Below are 24190 nucleotides of genomic sequence, written 5' to 3' on the forward strand. Positions count from 1 at the left end.
AATGCTACACCGCCTTCACTGCGTCCAGTTTCTCGCAAGATCGAATAGAATATAGACACGTCACACTCTAAAGATAAGCCCGGGATAGAATGACAAGCTTATCTCGGCTAGTAAGACTGCTCTGGCGCATCGAAAAGCTGTTCTCATATTAGCCAAAATATGATTTAATAGCGCGGAAAGTTAAAGTCTTTGAAGCTTCCACTAAGCTACTGGTTTATCCTTCCATAATCTTATCATCACGCAAAAAGCCTTCTTTGTCATGTCTCTCAAGACAGGTCTTGCGCCATCCAAGTCCTTAGACAATGGTAGCTACAAGACAGACCTCAATTCTCTATCCGACTCGATCGAGCTTGCTCGACAATTCACCACCATCGTTAAGGCACTGGCGTCAGATTCAGAGTATCGCCATGTAGCCGAGCTCATTGATCAGATCCCTCGTCTCGAACAGTTAGTGCGGTCGAAAGATGGGGAGATCGAAAGCCTGAAGAGGAAAAATCTAGAGCTTGTGGAGGGCAGCGACAAGGTAAGCAGCCAGTTGATCAGGACTTACGAGAGAGAGTACGACGAATTCAAGGATGAGAAGTCAGCTCTGCGTGGCAGGATAGTCGACTTGGAGAAGTTGAGTAAAAGTCAGGGGGAGGATGTGAAGCGACTCCTGGCAAGTGAGGGCGAGCTGAAGGAGAAAGGTCGGCAGGTTAAGGGCATGTGGATGACAGAAAAGGAAAATTTGTCCCAAGCGAGCAAGAACATTGAGAGCTTGGAAGGGGAGGTCCGGAAAGCTTCGCTGGAGAACTCGCGGTTGAACAACACGCTTAGCCACACTCAGGCTGAGCTTTCTGGAGCGAAGAAATCTCTCCAGAAAGCCGAGGACAGAGTCTTGGTACTCGAGCGAGAACTTCATTCCAGAAGCGAGAGCTTGAAAGAGATTGAAGGGCTAGGAGCTACTCTGAGAGAAGAGTGCTGGGAGGAACCGTAAGTTATCTTCAGCACCTGTGGAAGACCTTGAGTTAAATCTACAGCAGTGTGGCAAGCATCGAGGAGGTGTGGAGATCACTTCACCGTTTGGTCGAGTCTTACTTCGGCAAGGACCTTGAGGAACGTGCTTTGCAAGTATGTCGTTTTGGGTTTATTGGATGGACTTTAGCTGACTTGTGTAATCAAGGCATCAGATACTTGGGCCATGCTTCGAGCGCCAGTCGGCTTCCAGCATCGGATCCCTCTTCCGGCGTCAAATTCTTCTGCAGCCAAATCTACGCGTACTGTGGTGATTCTCGCAATCCTAGCTCGGCTGATCGACAAACACATCTTTCACCCGACATATCTCCTCGAAGATGAGAGTGGAATACGCGACATACTTCTTCGTCAGGCCGCGCTACACAAGTCGAGGGAATCGTTCACTCGTGCACTTCTACTGAACATGTTCCCCGAAGAACAAGAGACCAGAGCTGAGAGGATGGTGGCCGTGGTCCTTCAGAAGATAGGGCCGTACGTCCGCAATCTGCTCCCACCAGAGGAGATGAACAAGTGTCAGGAGGAACTCCGAACACTAATTCGCGTCGGTCGAGATGTGTGGGTATCGATCCAACGGCTCAAAGAACGGCTCGAGCCGAGCTTTGAGCTTGTCCAGTTCGAAAACTTCGAGTGGGAGACGATACAGCTGAAAGGTATCAGTAATGAGCGGCAGAGCGGCAACCGCGCCTCAAAGGCTGGGCGAAAAGACGACGAGGCTGTGCTCCTTGTGTTTCCCCGTATCTGTCTCGTAGAGGATGAAGATCCCTATCCTTTATCTCGTGGCACCGTCATCACCGAGAGTCAGGTAGAGAAGGCTACTCAAGAGGTCCAAAAGGTTGCTTCGACGCCTCCGGTCCGCAAGCTTCTCCAACCACGAGCTCGCCGACACAATTCCGAAGGTCCCTCCCAGAAAGCAACGACCCAAGCGGGGGCGAAAGGAGCGCATGATTTTTTAGCGCCAAGAGTCTGATCAGGAGGAAGATCAGACAAATGTGGAGAGGAAATGTCTAAGATTGTGAGGCTGGAACCCCATCATTGATTACCGCATGGTCATTTTGAAAACGTACACTTGTTTCCCCAGTTCACTCGTTTCACTGCTGCGTCAATTCCGTCAGCAAAGGTAGTTAATCAACCACACTGCCTATCATGAGCCAGCTCTGCGTTTTCCAAGATTTATTTCGCGACACTTGCATTCCACTTCTCTCAGATGCAAGGCGCCTCCAGCCGGTAGTCTCCAATGCGAAGCGGCATGCGTCCCTTGCCTCCGCGTCTCGAGAGGCAGATTTCTCGTTACACCGATAGGCTCGATGGCCGATGCACTGCCTCCTGCATGAACGACCCAGTGTCAGTCTCTCCAGAGCGACGGTTTTGCCACAGGCGGGGTTAGAAACCCAGAACTGGCCGTATGCCCTGCTCGGATTCGGCTCCGCCGCTGGATAAAAATCGCTCGCATCCTCGTAAAAATAATCAATCTTCTTCGCATTCAGTTCAATGCACGATTGTGTTCTTGAAGGACATCTTCAGATTTCCAAGCTAAGCTGCCCAAAGGAGAGACAGAAGGTGAGTGCATACAAACAATAGACCATCCAAAGCTCCACTACATGATCTGACGTGCTCTGCAAGCCAAAATGCGACTCTCGAAAGGCAGCATACTTTGTGGAGCTTTCATGCTCCGCAGCGCCGTGAACGCAGGCCCATGTGCGTACGGCGCTTGTCAAGCGGGATGCTCGGTCGTCGTGATGGCCTGCTATTCAGCGGCGGGGTTCACGTGGGGAGCAACATTGGGAGCGACGGCGCCGGCTTCCATACTCGCATGCAACACGGCGTACGGGACGTGCCAGGCGGCCTGTGCAGCCATCTTGCTCACGCCGACCTTGTGAGTGGGGGAGGAACGTTTCGAAATGCGCTATGAGAATGCTCATCGACCATTTCCTTTTCATGTGGCATGACACTCTATTGTCGCATGTTTTCAGATGTAGTTCAACTGTGTGCAGTCCTCTCATTCCGCTGCAGCGCTGCGCACAGCGAGCAGGCTGTAGCCTAGCAAGACCATACAACTCCCACACCAATGCCTGTTCAAAGTCGGTTGGGAAAAGCTTTGTGGCACAGAGCATAACAGTTGGGGTTTTGGCGGGACGTGAAAGATTGTTGGGAGTGCATGTGCGTAGGGACTAATGTACGTTGCCAATCGATGATCGGACACGGCTGCAGGGTGGTGCTTCCCAATAAGAGTCTGATACGTTCTACCGCGTGGCAGCTGCAGCAAATACGCCAGAAAGCCCAGATTCATCCAGGCATGTGGGAAGATGGCGGAGTCGGGAAGAGCCCAGGGTTCTTGATGTCATCCTAACAGTATTCCATGGAGATATTTTCCATTGAGTATACGCATATAATGGCCTGGAAGCGACTATCTGCATGCTCACTTCATCAGTGGCCGAGGTTGATAGCCAGTGTCACCTCGAATCCGACTAGCGGAAGTATGCAATTGTTTGAGATCGTTCGATCAGTTTTTCCACGGCGCGTAGAAACGTATTGTGCTCGTCCTAGACTATATTTGGGGACCCATCGATGGAAAAAGCGGATGGTGTCGGCAAGCGGGCGCAGCATGACGAGCACAGCGGCTGGCCGGTCTCCATCGCGTGGGCTGCAGAGTTGGGCGTTGGATGGCGGATGAATGCATTGAGAGTATGTACCCTAACTCATACTTCTCCAAACGCAGCAAGGAGGCACGATACCCATTCAATTGGCGCGAAAGGCTATCTAAGCAAGGAGTTTAGTTTTTGCCATCTCTCCAGCGACCACTCCCTGAAGATGCGAAAGCCGCGCCAGGTGCGCAGTTCCTCACGCGGCAAACTGGGGCTTGTCGTGGCTGAGGTTCCACTTGGGCGCCTTGGTTTCGAGGCTGACGAGGAGCGGCCATGTACGGAGAGGTGGGGAGGCCGTGTGGTTGATTGACAGAGGTTCACCATCGGCGGTGACTAGACGCTAGGATTCGAGGATCGCGGACGAGGGCTGCGGGGTGATGGCAGAGCCAGGGTTGTGGGTAGGGTCGAAGAGGTTGGGGGAGATATAGGCAGCGGTGCTGGATGAGTTGTCAGGAGAAGGGCGGTAGAACGAGGAATGGGGAGTAGAAAGAGCGGAGAAGAGGAAACTTACATTGCAAGAATAGAAATAATAGTAAAAGTACAGCTAGCGATTAAAAAAAAAACAACGCGAAATTAATCGAAATAAAGAGCCTTCTTTCTTCTATATAAGTAGCCTAAATATTTTAAAGTATTATATAGCTTTACTACTTTATAATGTTAGCAGCAGCTAGAAAGTACTAGAAGAAGAAAGTATAAACGTATTCTAATCGTAATATTAAATATTAAAGAATAAAAGTATTAGAAAGAAAAGCTAAATAGACGTATAAGACGTATAAATATACTTATTTATTACTTTTTTAGCCGTTTTTTCTTATCTTAAATACGTTTAAGCTTCGAACTTAAAGTCTTCTTTTTATTAATAAGCTCTATTATTATTTTATTCTTTATCTTCTACTCTTAACGTATTTCTTTTAAAGCCGTAAGTAAGCGCTTATATCTATTATTAAGCTCGCTATATAATTAATAGCTTATAAAAGTATTAGCTGGCGTGCTATTATTATATATAAGCTCTTTTTATATTAGTAACTATATCGGCTTAAATCGTCGATATAGTATTAAAACGATTTAGCGTATTAAATCTATATAGTTATTATAGCGCTTTATACGCGTATCTTCTATAGTTATTTTACTTTAATAATCTACTAATACTACTTAATTTTATATTCTTTAAAAAAGTCTCGTATTATAGTTAATCTTATTCTATATAGTCGTTATAATAACGATTTTAAAGAAGAAATTAAAATTATAAATCTTTTTAAAAAGCTATAGCCGCCGCCTCTTACTTTTTTAAATACGATTAGCGTTAATAGACTATAGAAAAATAGCCTTAATTAATATAATATTCTCGTAGTAGTTTTTATATAGCTAGCTCGCTAAAAGCTCTAGAATTTTTATATCGCTTTAATAGATATTATTAAACTTTAATATATTAATTAACTAAATAAGTTTATTATTTAGATACGTCTTATAGAAAGCTATATCTTTCGTATCTAAAATAAGAAATTAATACTAATACTTATTCTTAAATACGCTATTTATATAACTTAAGAAAGTAGCTAATAACTAGATTATTTCTTTTAATTACTTAAGAAATAAAAGTCGTTTTTCTCGCTTTAATAACTTTTAAAACGGCGATTAGATGTTTTAATATCTTTTAAAAGGTTTAAGTTATCTTTAATTAATTTTTTCTTTATAAATAATAAATAAAAAAAAGTTTAAGTAACTAATATAACGCTTAAATACTACTTAATAATTAATTTTTAACGATAGTTTCTATAGTAAAATTCTTCTCTTATTAGTAATACTTTCGCGTATTAAGAAATTAGTTAATATATATAAGATACTTCTTAACTAAATTATATTAAGAACTTTATTTTTAATATAGCGCGCTAGTAAGTAAGAGACGTTTACGAACTATATTATAAGTTTTATAAGATTTTAATATCTACTAATACTTTTTTAAAAGTCTAATAAATATAAAAACTATAGTAGAATCTTACTAGATTTAATTAGTCTAATTTTAAAGATATTTTATAATCGTTTTTTATTTATTACTTTAAAGATATTATATCTATTAAAATAAAAAATCTTATACACCTTACGATAAACGCTATTAATATATAAATATATAAATATAGGCTTAATAAAACTTTTAACTTTAATATAGCTAGATCTTATAAGTCTTTCTTAAAGCTCGTATTCTTTAAATAAATACTATTTACGCTAATAACTAATTCGCTAACGTATAACGAGTAAAGAGTATAACGCTAAGACTTAGTCTCTTAAAATATAAGATATTAAATATACGCTTTTAATAAATAAGTACTATTTATAACTACTAAAACTTACGTAGTATATTAAATAAGTTAAAAGCCTTATAAATATATTTTTATTCTTATACTAAAAGCGATTAAGATTAAAAAGTCTAGTTTTATCTCTTTTATTTATAAAAGTTAGCACGATATAAAAAATTATAAGAAAGTATTTAAATAATACTTATAGCCTTACTAACTTTTCTCTTCGAGTAGATACTAACGAATATTAACTATAAATCTTTTAATATAAATACTTTAAAAGTACTCTTATTAAAACTCTAAATTTCGATAATATAAAGTAGATAAAACTTTATAGTCTAGTCTTAATAGCTAAGTATATTAAATACTAAGAGCTAATTATTAATATTGTATATTTATATAAAATTACTAATAAGTATATAATAAATAGCGCTTATAAAAACGTTAAGATCTTTTAAAAACTTTATAGTTAAGAGTTCTTCTTTCGTATACGACTTATTACTTAGTCTTAATTCTAATCTTTAGTTTTATATTAATTAAAGTATTTCTTAAGCTAGTCGATATCTCGTTTAATAATATTAGTAGTAAGTTTAAATTAATCTTTAAGATAGTATTTAAACTAATAAGTTTAAAGCCGGTCTTAATAGTTTATAGACGTATCTTAACGTTTCTACGAATTTTTTAAGATAGTTTTTTACTATATTTTTATCTCTTTTAAAAACGTTACTTATTATTAATACCTTAGCTTACTCGCTTTAGATAGTAAAATATTATCTTTCTTAGCTTATAATATAGATAGAATCTAGCGCTTATAACCGTTTTAGTAATAAAAATAGTATATAATAAAGCTTAAGCGAACTAGTTAACTTAAACGCTAGTTATATAACGTAACTTATAGATCTCTAAGGCGATTTATACTATATCTTCTAGCGATTTACTCTAGTAGATATAAACTTTCTTAATAAAACTATAACTACTATTATAAATAATATAACGGTCGGGTTTCTAAATAGTAAATTCTATACGCTAGAAATTAAATATATTTATACTCTACTTTATAGTTAGTTATACTAAGCTAATCTTAGTAGATTTTACTATACGGCCGCTTAATATTTACGTATAATCTACTTAACGAAATAGATTAGATACTTAATCTTACTTTATATAATAGCTTTACTATAGGCGCTTACTCTTTATTAAGCTACGGTCTATACGTAGAATTCGTACTATATAATATAGAGAGTAGATTATATCTAGACGAATATAATTATTCGCGATATATTATTAATTCGATTACTATAGTATCTAATACTATTTTTATTCTCGCCGATATATCGCTTAGTATTATTAAGGGTAAATCTACGTTTCGAAATAATAGCTTTACTACTATAAATATTAACGGCCTACTTCTTAAAAAAAGTATCTTAGCGAGCTTTCTTTTACTATTAACGTAGTTAAATCTAGACGTTTTTTATTTATATCTTTCTTAAAAAACGTATAACGTCGTTGCTATCTATCTTTCTATAATCTATAAGTTCTAACTTAAACTATACGTTTAAAATATTAAAGATTTCTTTTATAAGAATATTATTAGCTTACTTTACTTTCTATTCTTTTACTTTTATATCTTTAGTAACTTCGGCGCGATTTAGTTTATTAATATTTCGTTCGCGCTACTTACTCTTACGCTTATATATTCTATCGTTAACGCTAACGTCTAGTACTTTCTCTACCGCCTATACGTATTATTTTATAACGAATACTCGTTTATAATTCTTAGCCGCGTCTTTCTATAGGGCGCGTATCTAGTCTAAAACTAGAAAATAAAATACGTTTAGCTTATAAAAGCTTTAAATTCGTCGTACGTCGCGCGAGACGTTAAAACTATTAATCGTAGCTTTATCTTACTTTTAAAGCTTTTCGTTAAAAAGTTATAGAGTTTAATATAAAATAATATTTTTACGTTTTTAAGCGGAAGAGCGGCGTTAAGTACGGCGACTAGCGGGTTTAGAATTAATAAAGAGCTATTAACGAATATAATAGCTAGAATTAATATAAGAGCCACGCTAGATAAATTAGCGCTACTACTTAGTCTTATTAAAAGGGCCGTTTTATAGAGAAGAAGAGAACGCCGTCGTAAATATACTAGTACTAGATAAAGTAATAGCGTTAACGAAGCTTTATTAAAGATAGCGAAAAGGTCTAGTAGAGTAAAAAAGTTAAAATATCTTTAAATAGTTTTATATATACGTTTATAAGAGTTATCGAGCGCGAAAGTATAAGAGCTATTAATATATAAGCGCGCTTTAAATAAGTTATCGAACTAGATTAAGCCGTTTAAATTATTTATATAAGAGTACTTATAGATATCGTTTTCTCGCTAGCTAGATTTTTATCGTACTAAATATATAAAGACTACGACGAGGCCTTATAACGCTATATAGTATAAGAATATTATATAAATATTAGCGGTAGATATAACTAGTAATATTAGTAGTAGTAGTTATTAATAAACGTCGCCGTTAGCTCTTTTAATCTAGTATATACGAGTTAATATATAAAGTCTTTTAGCTTTATTAAGTATTCTAGACTTTTATAAGATTTAAAGACTATAACTAAAACGATAGAGGTCTACGTCGTTAAAGTTAAAGCCGGCTACTCGTATAATATTTATTAAGAGTATAAATAACGTTAATAAATATATAAAAATACTAAGCGATAGTAGAAATATCGTTACGTTAAGACCTTTTATTATATAGTTTAGTAGTAGTAAGTTACTAGTTTACTATTAAGCGCGCTATATCGCTTTAGTCGTTATTAAAATATAGCTTTATATCTTCGTCTTTACTAGTATATACTAATTTTATACTATTTTTAACGAAATTACTTACGGTCTATTATATTACGAATCTTAAAGTATAAGGGCTTTATAACTTTAAAAGCTAAAAGCCCGTATAAAAGAAAGTATTATAAGAGCTAATAAGTCTTACGAACGATAAAGTCGTATAGATAGAAATTTTATATAAAAAGAACGAGCGTAGAGAAACTTAGCGTCTATAAAACTAAGTTTAAATAGTAGTTAAAGCCCGTACGAAAAAAACGTCTATAAGAAAATTTAAAAAGACTAAAAAACTATACGTAACGAAAAAATCGCGCGAAAAGTAAAATTATAAAGACTTAATAATTTAGTTAAATTATAGTCTCGTAAGAAATACGAAAACTAGAAGATAGAAAAAAGACGTAAAAGTATAGACGTAAGTAAGATAATTATTACGTTTACTTAGTAGTAATAGAGGCTAAAAGTCGAAATCTTAAAAGCTATTTAAAGCGCTAATATTACGTGTAATCTACTAGTACTCTTTATTAAGAGTATATCTTATAATATTCTTAATAAATAGTATTAAATAATAATATTCTTAAAAAAAGTATACTAGATTATAACTAGCTTTCTTATAATATATAGATATACTCTTTTAGCTAGTGTTATAAACTCTAGGGTATAAGGGCTTTATAACTTTAAGAGCTAAAAGCCCGCACGGAAGAAAGTATCGTAAGGGCTAATAAGTCTTATAAACGATAGAGTCGTATAGATAAGAATTCTATACGAAAAAAACGGACGTAGAAAAACTTAGCGCCTACGAGACTAAGCTTAAATAGTAGCTAAAGCCCGTACGAAAAGAACGCCTATAGAAGATTTAAGAAGAATAGAAGACTATACGTAACGAAAAGACTGCGTAGAAAGTAAAGCCGTAGAAACTTAATAATCTAGTTAGATTATAGTTCCGTAAGAAATGCGGGAACTAAAAAGTAGAAAACGGGCGCGAGGGTACGAACGTAAGTAAGATAGTTATTACGACCGCTTAGTAGCGATAGAAGTCGAAAGTTAAAATACCGAAAACTATTCGAAGCGCCGAGGTTACGTACGATCTATTAGTACTCTCTACTAAGGGCACGCCTTATAATGCCCTTAATAAATAGTATTAAATAATAATACCCTTAAGAAAGGGCATACTAGATTATAACTAGCTTTTTTATAGTATATAGATATACTTTCTTAGCTAGTATCTTAACCCTTCGTAGTTAACTTAAAGTTCTAATTTAAACCTTATTAATTTAGAGGTAACCGACTTACTATATATCGTATAATTACGTAATATCTTCTTATCTAATTATTATTATCCCTCTCTTATCTCTTTAAGATAAACTCTTTAGTTTAATCTACCTACTAAGCGACTTTAAAGCTTAGTAAAAGAAGCCTACTATTATACTTTAACCACTATTTTTATAAGAGAAGAAAGATAGTTAACTTCTATATAGAAAAGTATACTCTAGTATAGAAATTACTAATAAAGTAGTAATATAGACGTCTCTATAAGTAATAACCCGCAATAGCCTACGATAATAGACCTATTCTAAATAATTAATAATATCTAAAGTAGGCTCGGGTAGCTTTAGAGCTAATTCCGCGACTAAAGCGAGAAAAACGCCTAACTTAAAAAGAAGCTCGAGGCGCTATAACGTCGACCTACGCCACTAACTATACCGGCGTATACGGCGACCGCGGAACCTATAGTAGTATCTACTACTAAGATTAAGGTCTCGAAATCTAATCTATATCGAAGAGATCGTAAGAAAATATAAAACTTTATTATCTAGCTTAATAACTATATCTACTTCTCTTACGGGCAATTTACTAACGAAGTAGAAAAGATACTCTACGCTAGTATCTTTCTACGTAACTTCGCGGAGTAATAGTTCTATTTTTATAAATAAGAGTAACGAGAGAAGCTATTTAAGTAACGAAATAAAGCGACGGTTAAGCTCTTTAGTAGTTACTTAGTCTTTACGCGGGCTCTTAAGAAAGTATTTATTAGTCTCGACGAAGCTCGCTTAGCTACCTATACTCTAATAAACCTTAAATAGAAGAAATCTATCTAAGACTATACTACTCGGTTCTAGAATATAGTCTATTTTACTATCGGATAGTACTCTAACGCTACCCTATAGACTTTCTACTACTAAGAACTAAGAGAGAAAATTAAAGACGCTATAGTTTATTACGATAGGTCTAAGAACCTATTTAAGCTTATTAAGCTAGCGTAGCTTATAGATTAACGACGTAACGAATAATAGTTTAATAAGAAGCCTTACGAAGCTAATAGTATCTAACTACGACGACCTCGCTATACTTAGAAAGAGAACGACGCTATAGAGTTAGATAATATTTAAAGAGATACCCCGCTAAATAATAATAAGAGTAGAGAATAAAATAAGAGAAAAGATAGACGTACGTAACGTAAGAAATAAATACTCTAATAAAAGTTACGATTTAAAAAGAGGCTATATATCTACTACGGCGATAAATAGAAAAGAACGTACCGCTACTTATATAACTCTAAGAAGAAGGCACGCGATACCGCGGCTACTACTAAAAGTAACTAAGAAGCTTATCGAGAACTCTTCTTAACGCTCTAGCTAAAAGAAGTCGACCTATTTAAAAAGATCGATAGACGACGTAAAGCGCTTAATATACTTAAATACGCTAGGCTTAGTTAGACCGCGTGTTACGACGATAATTATACTATCTACTAAAGCGATAAAGACGCTACGAGATAATATTTAAAACCTCGACGTATTTAAGCTATAGTACGTTATTAGGCGTAGTAAAAGATTAATAAATTTATCGAGGCGCTGCTTCGAAACGACGATTTAGTAAATAGCGATATCGAAGAACTCTACGATAGTATCTTTAAATCTAGTAATACTAAAAGCGAACGTAACACGGCTATACTTACTTAAGTTATTAAGTATCTTAGATAATACGAGAATATACGTCGAACCGACGATATAACCTCTATAGTAACTTAGATATTTACTATAGGGCTAGGTTTTAATACCTAGTAATTCCGCACCCGAAAAGAAAAGCTAGAAGAACGGCTATAGAACGACTAGTAGTAGCGACTCTAGAAGAAATCCCTCTACTAAATAGTAGATAAGATTAGTAGATAGCTTCGCGACGAGGCACGAAATACTTAGTAAAAATAAAACTATAGAAACCTTCTACGTCTCGTCTAACTACTCTTCTAACGAGGCACTATATTCTTTAGAAAGAATACTTTATATTAGCGACCCTACTATAGAGACGATATCTTATTCTACTACTACTAGATAAGAGTAGAGACTTTATATTAGTAAAGATAAATTAGTCGCGAATAATAAACCTACTAGAAGAACTCTATTCTTTAAATAAAGTAGCTAAATAATATAACTATCGAAGATCTCGTCTAATCGAGAAACTAGACGGCCTCTCTAGTTAAAGACTTTAGAAGGGGCCGTTAGAAAGATTTCTTAACTAGATTACACGTATATCGAACGAAATTATACCTATTAAAATAGAACTCTTTAAACTACTATATCTATAGATAATCTTTTATAGTAAAAAGATATAGGCTATAATCGATAGTAGCGTATAAAGTACGTATATCGACCTAGCCTTCGTCGTTAAGTACTAGCTATATTAGTAAGAAAAAGATAAGCCTTACTCTCTTTAAACTATAAACGAATTACCCGCATAGTACGAAAAAGATTAGATAAGAATCGAAATAGGGCTAGCATTAATAACTATCGCTAACTATAAAGAAAAAATTAATCTAGACGTTATAAAGATACTAGAATACGATATTATTCTAGAAATACTATAGCTAAAAACGCATGCACTATATATTAACTAGAGAACTAAGAAAATTATCTTTTCGAACGAATAGTATACTAAATACCTTACTATCGCAAAACGAATAAGCTAAACGCCGGAGACTAGAGCTAGAGCTAAAAGCTAGAGCTAGAAAAGCTAGAGCGAGAGCTAAAAGCTAGAAGTCTAGAGCGTAGAGTAACGACCCGGCGTAAAAGTAGACCGCTTCGCTAGAATCTAAGAAATCTCTTTAGCGGTAATTAGACGTATAAAGCGTAGAGGTAATAAGATATACTATCTATACTTATAACCTAGCGCAGAAATAGAATAACGAATTATCGTACGTATATAACGACCTACGAGGCCTATAGTAGAGAATAATAGTCTAAAGTTAGTCGAAGAAGACTATTCTTAGAGAATCTACGCGCGTTATATAAACGTAGCGGGCGTATCTACGATACTACGTTAGAATATTAGCTCTATATATAATAGCGTAAAAAGAAAAAGAGCGTTATACGATTATCTAACTAAAAGAAAGCCGATACCTATAGGTAATCTAGTAAGCGAGAAAATATACGGGAAACTTAGCGAAGAAATAAGGTCTAAAGAGAAGATAATAACTCTAAAGAAACGACTACCGCTACTTAAAATAGTATCTATACTAAAAGAATTCTAGAAATTTACGGACCTCTACGAAAAACGAGAAAAAGAATTCTTACCGAAATACTAATCTTAGAATTACGAAATACCTCTTATTCTAGAAACGTAGCCCGCGTTTAAGCTAATATACTCGTTATCTCGTATCGAGTTAAAGGCTTTAAAAAAATATATCGAATAGAATCTAAAACGCGAATATATACGGCCTTCGTCTTTATTAGCCGGCTATTCTATTTTATTCGTTCTAAAGAAGAACGATAAGCTTCGCCTCTATATAGACTATCGTTAACTAAACGATATTACGATTAAGAACCGTTACCTATTATTAAGAATCGATAAACTATAAGATAAGTTTTAGACCGTAAAGTACTTTACTAAGTTTAACCTTCGCGAAGAATATTACTTAGTCCGTATTAAAGAAGGCGAAAAATAAAAGACCGTCTTTCGAACGCGGCTAGAATACTTCGAGTATACGATAATATTCTTTAGACTAACTAACGCCTCTGCGTTATTCTAGAGCCTAGTAAATAATACCCTACGCCCGTATTTAGACGTATTCTATACCGCGTATCTAAATAATATTATTATCTACTTAAATATCTTAAAAAAACATCGAAAATATATTCGAAAGATACTACTCGTACTTAGAGAAAAAGACCTACGAATAGTACCCGAGAAGTATAAATAGATTACGTAGAAAATAAAATTTCTAGAATTCGTTATTATATTTAGACATATTAGTATAGACAAGAAAAAGCTAGACGTAATTAAAAAATAGCCCGAACTATAAACTATTAAGAAAGTATAGTTCTTTCTTAAATTTACTAACTTCTATCGTAAGTTTATTCTAAACTACGTAAAAGTTACGGAGCCTCTTACTAGACTTACTTGTAAAGAGCACGGGTTTTAATAGAAAGAAGCGTAGTAGAGGGCATTTAAGTCTCTTAAATAAATATTCTATAAAGCGCCTATTCTAAGTATTTATAATCTAAAGCTACCCGTTATTATAGAGACGGACGTATTAAACTACGCTATCGACGCTTATATTAGCTAACTAGACGAGTAAGGTAAGCTCTATTCGATCGTATACTATTCTAGAAAAATAACGCCCTTAGAGCTTAACTATAATATCTACGATAAGAAACTATTAGCTATTATTACGGCTTTTAAAGAATAGAGATACTACCTCGAAGAAGCTAAATATTAGATAATAGTTTACTACGATTATAAGAACCTTACGTACTTTACTACTACGAAGAAACTAACTCGCCGATAAGTTAAATAGACTAAAGAATTAGCATTATATAATATAAAGATTATCTATAGAAAGAGATTTAAGAACGCTTACGCAGACGCGCTAAGTAGAAGAGCCGACTACGTAAAAGAAAAGCTCGAATTATAACTAGTAGTTCTAAATAGATAGAAATACGGTAGCCTTATACCCGCTAGAACGTACGCATCTATTTTTAGAGTTATCTAATTATAGTTTAAGAAGGTATCTAATACCTCGCTTATCTTAATTAGGCTACTAGCTTCGGCGTATCGCTTAGAAGATAACGTCTAGATAAAGAAGATTCGAGAGGTCTACGAATATAACGTAATAGTCTAGAAACTTAAAAACGTAAAGAATAACTCTCGTCTAACTAAAGACGTAAACGGTACTATTCTATATTTAGAATTAGTTTACGTTTCGATAAGGCTTCGAAAAGAAATTATTAAGAATATCTACGAAGTACTAGTATACGGTTATTAAGAAATAGATAAAATAATTAAAAGAATTACTAGAAATTACTACTTTTCGAGCCTACGAAGAATCGTTTAACGGGTAGTTTCGTAGTGCGACCTCTATATTCGAAGTAAGGCCTTAAGACACGCCCTATACGGCTTACTTTAGCTATTACTAGCCTTAAAAAGACCCTAGTAATCTATCTTACTAGACTTTATTACGAATCTACCCTAATTAAAGAAATCTTTAACTAGCGTTCTATATAATTTAATTCTAGTTATCGTCGATAGGCTTACTAAATACGCGTACTATCTACTATATCTTAAAGCGATAAACGCGAAAGAACTTACCTATACGTTTCTTAGAATAATTCTCGGCAATTACGGGTTACTAGAAGAGCTCGTATTAGATAGAGATCGGCTATTTATCTTTTAATTCTAGTAGACCCTTACCCGTTAGCTTAATTTAAAATATAAGCTATTAACTATAGCATACCCGTAAACGAACGGATAAACGAAATAAACTAACTAGACACTTAAATAGTATCTTTGCTATTATCTTAACTACGCATAGAATAACTAGATTAAACTACTACCCCTTATCTAATTCGCGTATAATAGCTCTAAGGCGTTTACGACTTAAGAATTATCGTTCTACGCTAACTACGGGTACGAACTAATAGCTTACTAGAAACTAATACTAAGCGAATCTCTTACTTAAAAAGAAATTCTTAAAGTAGACTAGCTAAAGACACTCTATAAATAGCTTAGTCTTAATATTAAATATAACGGATTCTTAATATCCCGCTATTATAATAGACGGCACTAGAAGGCATCGAAGCTAAAAGAGAGAAATAAAGTCTACCTTCTTAGAAAAAATATTAGAATAAGGCGTCTAAATAATAACCTAGACTTTAAGAAGATAGGGCCATTTAAAATTAATAAATAAATAGAAAAGATTAATTTCCGCCTTAAATTACTAGAAATAATACGGATATACCCGGTTTTCCATATTACTCTTCTTAAACCCGCACTAGAAAACGCTATAATAGTTTAATAAACGAAAGAAATAGTATTAGAAAGCCCGAACGCCGATAAAAATAAAGACTAGATCGTAGAAAAGATTCTTAATAGCGGCTACGTTAATAGTTAGTTTAGATACCTTCTATAATAGAAAGAAAACTAGAATAATATCTAGAAACTATTAAAAAACTACGACGGCTATAAAGAACTTATTATAGAATTCTATCGTCGAAACTTTAAACGTTCTATATTAGTATCTCGCTTAAGAGAAAGGCCTTAAAATCGAACGAAGATATAGCCCGCGCCTAGTTAACCGACTCGGACGACTTCGGCGACGTAGTAGAACCTAAAGAGCTAGTAGAATCTATATCGATATTAGCTAAGAAATCGCTATATAAACGCTTTAGCGATCGCTTCTTCTTAGTATTCTTAGAGTTAATTAAATCTCTTAAAGATACGATAGCCTCGATACGCTTTAGTTTCTCTAAAGACTTAAAACCCTCGCGGATTATCTAGAAACGACGAGACTAAAGAAAACGCTACTATTTTCGTAAACGAAGAAGCTTCTCTAGAATAATATTCTTCTCTATAGTAAGGCGAGCCTGCTCGCGATTTAGAAAATCTACTATAACTAGTTAGTAACGTAAAGAAATCTAAAGAAATACTTATAACGAAAAATACCCCGCGTAGCTATATTATAACTAGTACGACGAGTATCTAGATATATAGTATAGATAAAAGAATTCTTCTATAATACTACGTACTTAGACTCGTATAATAAGTAATTCGTATAAGAAATTATCTCGACTCTACGAAGAAAAATCTCGTCTAATAACTTCTAACGGCGAAAAATAATATAATTTACCTTACGAGGCCGTAAGTTAGTAGCGAAATTAGAAGTAAAACGTTTCTTAGAAGATATAACGAAGACTTACGAAAAGAAAAGAAACTACTAAGACGACGAAAGATATATACGACTAGTAAATCTTTAAGTCGAAGATTCTTAAGATAGAAGGTAGTATTACGAACTTTAAAGTATAAGGGCTTTATAACTCTAAGGGCTAAAAGCCTATACGAAAGAAAGTATCGTAAGAGCTAATAAGTCTTACGAACGGCAAAGCCGTATAAATAAGAATTCTATACGAAAAGAACGGGCGTAGAAAAACTTAGCGCCTATAAAATTAAGCTTAGATAGTAGCTAAAGCCCGCACGAAAAGAACGCCTATAGAAGATCTAAGAAGAATAGAAGATTATACGTAACGAAAAAACCGCGTAGAAAGTAAAGCCGTAAAGACTTAATAATCTAGTTAGATTATAGTTCTATAAGAAATACGAGAACTAGAAAGTAGAAAACGGGCGCGAGGGTACGAACGTAAGTAAGATAGTTATTACGACCGCTTAGTAGTAATAGAAGCTAAAAGTCGAAATACCGAAAACTATTTAAAGCGCCGAGGTTACGTACGACCTACTAGTGCCCTCTACTAAGGGTACGCCTTATAATGCTCTTAATAAATAGTATTAAATAATAATGCCCTTAAGAAAGAGTATACTAGATTATAACTAGCTTTTTTATAGTATATAGATATACTTTCTTAGCTAGTATCTTAACCCTTCGTAGTTAACTTAAAGTTCTAATTTAAACCTTATTAATTTAGAGGTAATCGGCTTACTATATATCGTATAATTATATAATATTTTCTTATTTAATTATTATTATCCCCCTCTTATCTCTTTAAGATAAACTCTTCGGTTTAATCTACCTACTAAGCGACTTCGAAGCTTAGTAGAAGAAGTCTATCGTTATAGCTAGTATCTTAACCCTTTATAGTTAACTTAAAGTTCTAATTTAAACTCTATTAATTTAGAGATAATCGGCTTACTATATATTATATAATTACGTAATACTCTCTTATTTAATTATTATTATTTCTCTTTTATTTCTTTAAAATAAATTCTTCGATTTAATTTATCTACTAAGTAACTTTAAAGCTTAGTAGAAGAAGTCTATTATTATAGTAGCTTTTAAGATTTTAACTTTTAGTCTTTATTACTACTAAGCGAACGTAATAACCGTCTTACTTACGTTTATATTCTCGCGTCTATTTTTTATCTTCTAGTTTTCGTATTTCTTATAAGACTATAATCTAATTAGATTATTAAGTTTCTACGATTCTACTTTTCGCGCGGTCTTTTTATTATATATAATCTTTTAGTCTTCTTAAATCTTCTTATAGACGTTCTTTTTATACGGGCTTTAGCTACTATTTAAGCTTAGTTTTATAGGCGCTAAGTTTCTTTACGCCCGTTTTTTTCGTATAAAATTTCTATTTATACGGCTTTACTATTTATAAAACTTATTAGCTCTTATAATACTTTCTTTCGTACGGGCTTTTAGCTTTTAAGATTATAAAGCCCTTATATTTTAAGGTTTATAATATCTAAGTAACGCCTATCTAAAAGAATCTAAGATTAACTTAAAAGAAGAAAGAAGAAAAAAGAGAGAAAACGCTTTTAAGTATATTATTTTTAATACTTTTTTAGAAAACTTTCTCGGCACGTATATAGTTAAATATATTATAACGGTAGGCTTCTTTTACTAAGCTTCTAAGTCGCTTAGTAGGTAGATTAAACCGAAGGGTTTATCTTAAAGAGATAAGAGAGAACGATAATAATTAGATAAAAAAGTATTACGTAAATATACGATATATAGTAAGCCGATTATCTCTAAATTAATAGGGTTTAAATTAGAACTTTAAGTTAACTACGAAGGGTTAAGATACTAGCTAAAAAAGTATATCTATATACTATAGAAAAGCTAGTTATAATTTAATATGCCCTTTTTTAAGGGTATTATTATTTAATACTATTTATTAAGGGCATTATAAGGTGTGCCCTTAGTAGAGGGTACTAGTAGGTCGTATATAACCTCGGCGCTTCGAATAGTTTCTAAAATTTCGACTTTCGACTTCTATCGCTACTAAGCGGTCGTAATAACTATCTTACTTACGTTCGTATTCTCGTGTTCGTTTTCTACTTTTTAGTTTTCGTATTTCTTACGGGACTATAATTCGACTAGATTATTAAGTTTCTACGGCTTTACTTTTTACGCGGTCTTTTCGTTACGTATAGTCTTCTATTCTTCTTAGATCTTCTATAGGCGTTCTTTTCGTACGGGCTTTAGCTACTATCTAAGCTTAATCTCGTAGGCGCTAAGTTTCTCTACGCCCGTTCTTTTTATGCGGGATTCTTATCTATACGGCTTTACCGTTTATAAGGCTTATTAGCCCTTACGATACTTTCTTCCGTACGGGCTTTTAGCCCTTAGAATTATAAAGCCCTTATACTCTAGGGTTCGTAATATATATATAAAAGTAAATTTCTTTAAAGAGATTTTATCTTTAATAGTCTAAAACTCTAGAGAGACGTAAAACTAAATAAATAAATAAATAAATAAATAAGACGATAAAAATAATAAAATAAATTAAATTATAAGAATAGACGTAATTTATAGCTAAGTATCTATAACGATTATTACTATAACGAAATAATTAGTATATAAACTACTTTTAAAACTAGATTATTTAACTCGCGGCTTTATTTCGTATATTAAGAATAAACTAGGCGTTAAGTACTTATTTAAATTATTCGGCCTAAAAAGTATATAAAATATACTATTTATTAAAGATTAAGTATAGATACTTTAAAAAAGACTACTTTTTAAATAATATTTAGTATTTACTAATTAAAAAGTATATTTTTATTATTAAGAATTACTTCTATAGAAAAGTATAGAAGAGAAATATAATATTCTTATTTAACGTAATAGACTTTCTCTTCTTAAAGATATTATATCTATAATCTAGATCTTTATAAAAGTAAACGTAAATAATATATTAGACTTTTAAGCTAAAAGTAGTCTAACTCGATTCTCGTTTAAGAATCGTATAGTTAACGAAGTCTAAGTTATCTATAGTCTAGTAATAATAAAAAGATTTATCTCTAATCTTTTTAAAGATATAATATCTTTTTTAAGGCTTTTAAGAGATCTATTAAAAATATCTAAAAAGCGCTTAGAAGATAGCATCGCCTATACTAGGCCGTAGGCTTAGTTTATCGCGTTCTATTATATATATAAGATTCTCGTAGAGAACTATACTTTACGAAGCTTAACTAACTCTTACGACGCTCTAAACGCTTTTACCGTTACTATTCTAGTTCTTTCTCGGCTAATCTATTCTAAATTCGTATTTAGTATGCCTAAATACTATCTCGACTTTGCGCTAATATAGATTACGAACTGTAGTTTAAATATAGCGGTAAAAGTAGTAGGTGTTACTAATAAGTTTTTAAGCTAGTTATAGATAAAATGCTCGGGTAGTATAGACTTTCTATTACGATAGTTATTTCTTAGCATGCTTAATGCTCTTAGAAGCGAAATCGAATAGATTACGGTAGAAGAAGATAGCTAATTATATACGATTCTATAATCTTCGATTCTATAGTCGCCTACTATAGGGTAACTATTAATTTCTCTACCGATAGAACCTTTATACCCTCTATTAGCCACGGTAGTCCTCTATCTCTAGGCTTAAGTAGCTTATTTAAAAGACTTTAAAGCTACTAGAGAAAAGCTCGTTTATACGTATAGTAGATTCGCTATTAATAACTAACTCTCTATAATGCCGTTTCGGAACTTCTAACACTATATTCGCGATCTAATTGGGCCTAATAGTATATTACGATAGATTATGCCGTAGAAATACTATAACTATCTCGCTACGAATATAGTCGGCGACGTTAACCTCGAATTAGTATTACTATTAAGTCTAAAATAATTTTCTTTAACACCTACCTAGCCGCTTAATAATAATAATCTAAGAAACCGGGTACTAGAAAAATAGAGTATAGGCGAGGGTTAGTAGGTTACTATAAATACTATACTAGTGCGGTAGAGTAAGAATAGTATTAGAAAATAAGTTATAGTTAAACATCTTTATAAAAATAAGTAGTTAAGGGCGAACCCTAAATAGCGTTATATTAAAATAGTCTAAAGCTTTTATTACTTATTCTAGACTTAGTATTTTACGACGGCTATACATATAAAGAGATAAATTCTAAACGAAATAAGAGCGACGAGATATAACGTATAAGTAGACTATATTACTATCTATACCTTAATATAAACGAACGAGTTCTATTTTCGAATATCTCTTCTTCTATCGCTCTCTTTATACTCTAAAACTAACTTATATAAAGTCTTCGCCGCACCTAGCTTCGTATCTCTATTTCTATCCCTATCGCTAGTAGTAGTAGCGATAGTAGTAGCCTTAAATAACCGGCTATAAAACTTTTTAGTAATCTTTCTCGCCGCGTAGTTATTCGCATTTTATAGCGTTTCTACTATATGTCGAAACCCCGCCGTCTAGAATACGTTCGCTAGACTAATCGCCTCGTTTAGTAGCCGCTCGCTCGACGTCTCGACTATCGAGTACGCGACTAGATATACTATTTACGCGCGTTCGAGCTTCGTTTTATTTAGGTTCTTAATTATTAGAATCGTACGCCCGTCGTTATCGTTAACGAGTAGTAGCCCGCCGCGCGTTAAGTCGCGCGCTAGCGCGAAGCCGTAGCACGCGAAGTATACGAAGATATACGAGAGTAGCTATAAAAGTACTTCTATCGGCGTCGGCCGCGATAGCGCTATAATACTCGCTAGGTCGAGCGTCTAGCTAATCGCTCGCGTCTTATAGCTAGTATCGAGCTTTCTTTTATATTCTAGCGTCGTTACTAGTAGTATTCTAGTGCTAGAGGCTTAGATGCCTCGGCCGGCTTAGCGCGCGTATACGAGCGCCTTAAAGAAGAAGATATAGAAGAATATAATACTACTTATCGTATTATCTATAAAATTAGGTCTATAGTTATCTATAGCGTAAATAGAAATAGTGCCTATAAGGCTACTTATAACCTACTATACGCGGCGCGAGGATGTAAGCTATAGTTAGTCGAGTACTAACTTAACTATAACGGTCTAAAGCTACTATATAAACTTTTAAATAGTTCGAAAGTCGTTCGCGGCCTTATTTCTCTTTAAGGGCTTTATATAGCGCCTAGAATTCTAGTCTATAATGCTTCTAATATCTGCCCCTATAGTACGTAAAAGATAACTTTCTAGTAAGAGGTTATTCTTACGGGATCTTATCGACCGTCCGCTCGAAGCATATAATCGTACGCCCTTTAGTAGCTTATTATACTTTAAGTTTAGTAGCTTAAAGGCCTTAATAGACGTACTATCGATAATAATTACGTTACTTCGAAATCTTTCTACGTTAAAAGTTACTAAAGGCTTGTATTTAGTAAGTCGTTTAAGATTCGTAGCTATAGCGAGTTATTAAAAGTTCTTAAAGCCTAGAAGTTGTCGTATTATAGTTTCTATCTCTAAGAGAGACTCTACGACCTAATAGTAGGCGTTAGCTTAGTATAGAACGTTATTAGTTATAATTCGAATGTCTTTTAAGATATAAGAGACTTAAGCGCGAAGCTTCTCGTACTTCTTATAGAGTATAGAATACTAGTTTCTAAGCTTAGTAATATTACTTTTATAATTTATACTAAGGGTCGATATTATATAGCGAGCCGACTCGAGTGTCTAAATTATCTTATACGTAATTACTTTATCGTAATTTTTTCTTAGTGCTAGGTCTACTATACTAAGAACGATAGTAGCTACTAGAACGAATAGTCTCGAGATCTTTAATAAGATATTCTAGAGATTCTCTACTAAGATAGAGCGCGAACTAATTAACGAAATAAGGTTTATTATCTTTTAAAGTATTTTATTTACTTTAACTAGATAATCGTTCTAAAGCCGAATCTATTTAGCCTTAATGCTAGTAAGCGTTCGAGAGAGTAGTAGAGCGTAAGATACTTCTAAAGCCCGTAAAAAATATAATTTCGCTTTTCTAGTATATTTCTTATCTACTTTCTTAGTACTGCTAAATAATATTATCTTTATAATACTAAGATTATTAAGCCTCTATGCGATGTTAGAATCTTTAGCCTCGGTTATATTAATAGCTGCTTCTCTAGTGCGTATTACTATACTAAGCGTTTATAGCGCCGATTAAAGGTTAGATTATTTCTAGATTTTAAAGAGAGATATATAATTAACCGCCTAGTTACTTAAAAGAAATAGACGAAAGAGATAAGGGTTAGAAATTATCTTAGTAGTAGCTAACAAAAATCGGATCGCTTCTTTTTCTATATTAATATCTCTAGTCTCTCTAGATTTTATTCTAGTCTAAGAGCCTACTTAGTTATATAGGCTGGCTTAGAATGCGACGTTATCTAATCTAAGACTTAATTTATATTATTTATAGATGCTAATTCTCTTCTAGATAAGCTTAAGGCCCTCGTTTAAGTACTAAGAAGACTTTCTTAAATCTAAAGAATCTTTCTAGCGTTCTCGCTCGTACATCGCTATAAGTATTAGGCTATAAAGTAAGTAAACTTCGGTAAGAATATTAGGTCTATTCTTATATTTTAATACTTATACGATATATCTACGGGCTTCTTTAAGACTTTCGGCCTCGCAAGTTCGGTTATAATAATAGAATAGTATAGTACTATAGTTTCTTCGTACTCGTCTAGTAATAGTAGACACATTCGATAACCTAGATTTAACTATATTAGATGTATTTTTAATCGCCTTTTAAAGATCTAATATAAAATCGGTTCGTTTCTATCGATTGTATAGAAGCCTCGCGAGAAGCTCTATAGCTAACGCACGAAATAGATAGTCGATTATCTCTTTAAAAAAGTTACGTTCGAATAAAATAGCCTTATTAAGATCTCGCGCGTTCGGAAACTTTAGATACTTACTATAGAGTAATTTATCTCTATATTATTAAATTATCTACTAGTAGTTGCTTTTTAAGCCGATAATTTCTATTACTCGCTAACGTATATCGAGATAAAGTTCCGCATCTTAAACCTTACTTATTCTATTAAACTTATACTAGTAGTAGATTTTAAGGTGTTTAAATAGTTTCGGCTTTATAAGTGTTACTTCTGCCATCTAGAGTAGCTAATAAATAAAGATAAATAAAGATAGAGTTTAATCTTTAATTAATTAGTAGGCGGAGGGTCGA

General features: G+C 33.7%; 1 protein-coding gene across 1 annotated transcript; it reads left to right on the forward strand.

The window, feature by feature from the left end:
- Positions 1-259: 259 nt before the first annotated feature.
- SLS55_007630 (uncharacterized protein) lies at positions 260-1550 on the forward strand (the record flags this gene model as incomplete). Its single annotated transcript, XM_066779046.1, has 4 exons — positions 260-972; positions 1023-1110; positions 1367-1485; positions 1535-1550. The coding sequence occupies 4 exons, from the start codon at positions 260-262 to the stop codon at positions 1548-1550; spliced, it is 936 nt and encodes a 311-aa protein (XP_066629850.1).
- Between the last annotated feature and the right edge of the window lie 22640 nt (positions 1551-24190).

This window comes from Diplodia seriata (assembly GCF_021436955.1).
Source record: "Diplodia seriata strain FDS-637 chromosome Unknown scaffold_8, whole genome shotgun sequence".
NCBI lineage: Eukaryota > Fungi > Ascomycota > Dothideomycetes > Botryosphaeriales > Botryosphaeriaceae > Diplodia > Diplodia seriata.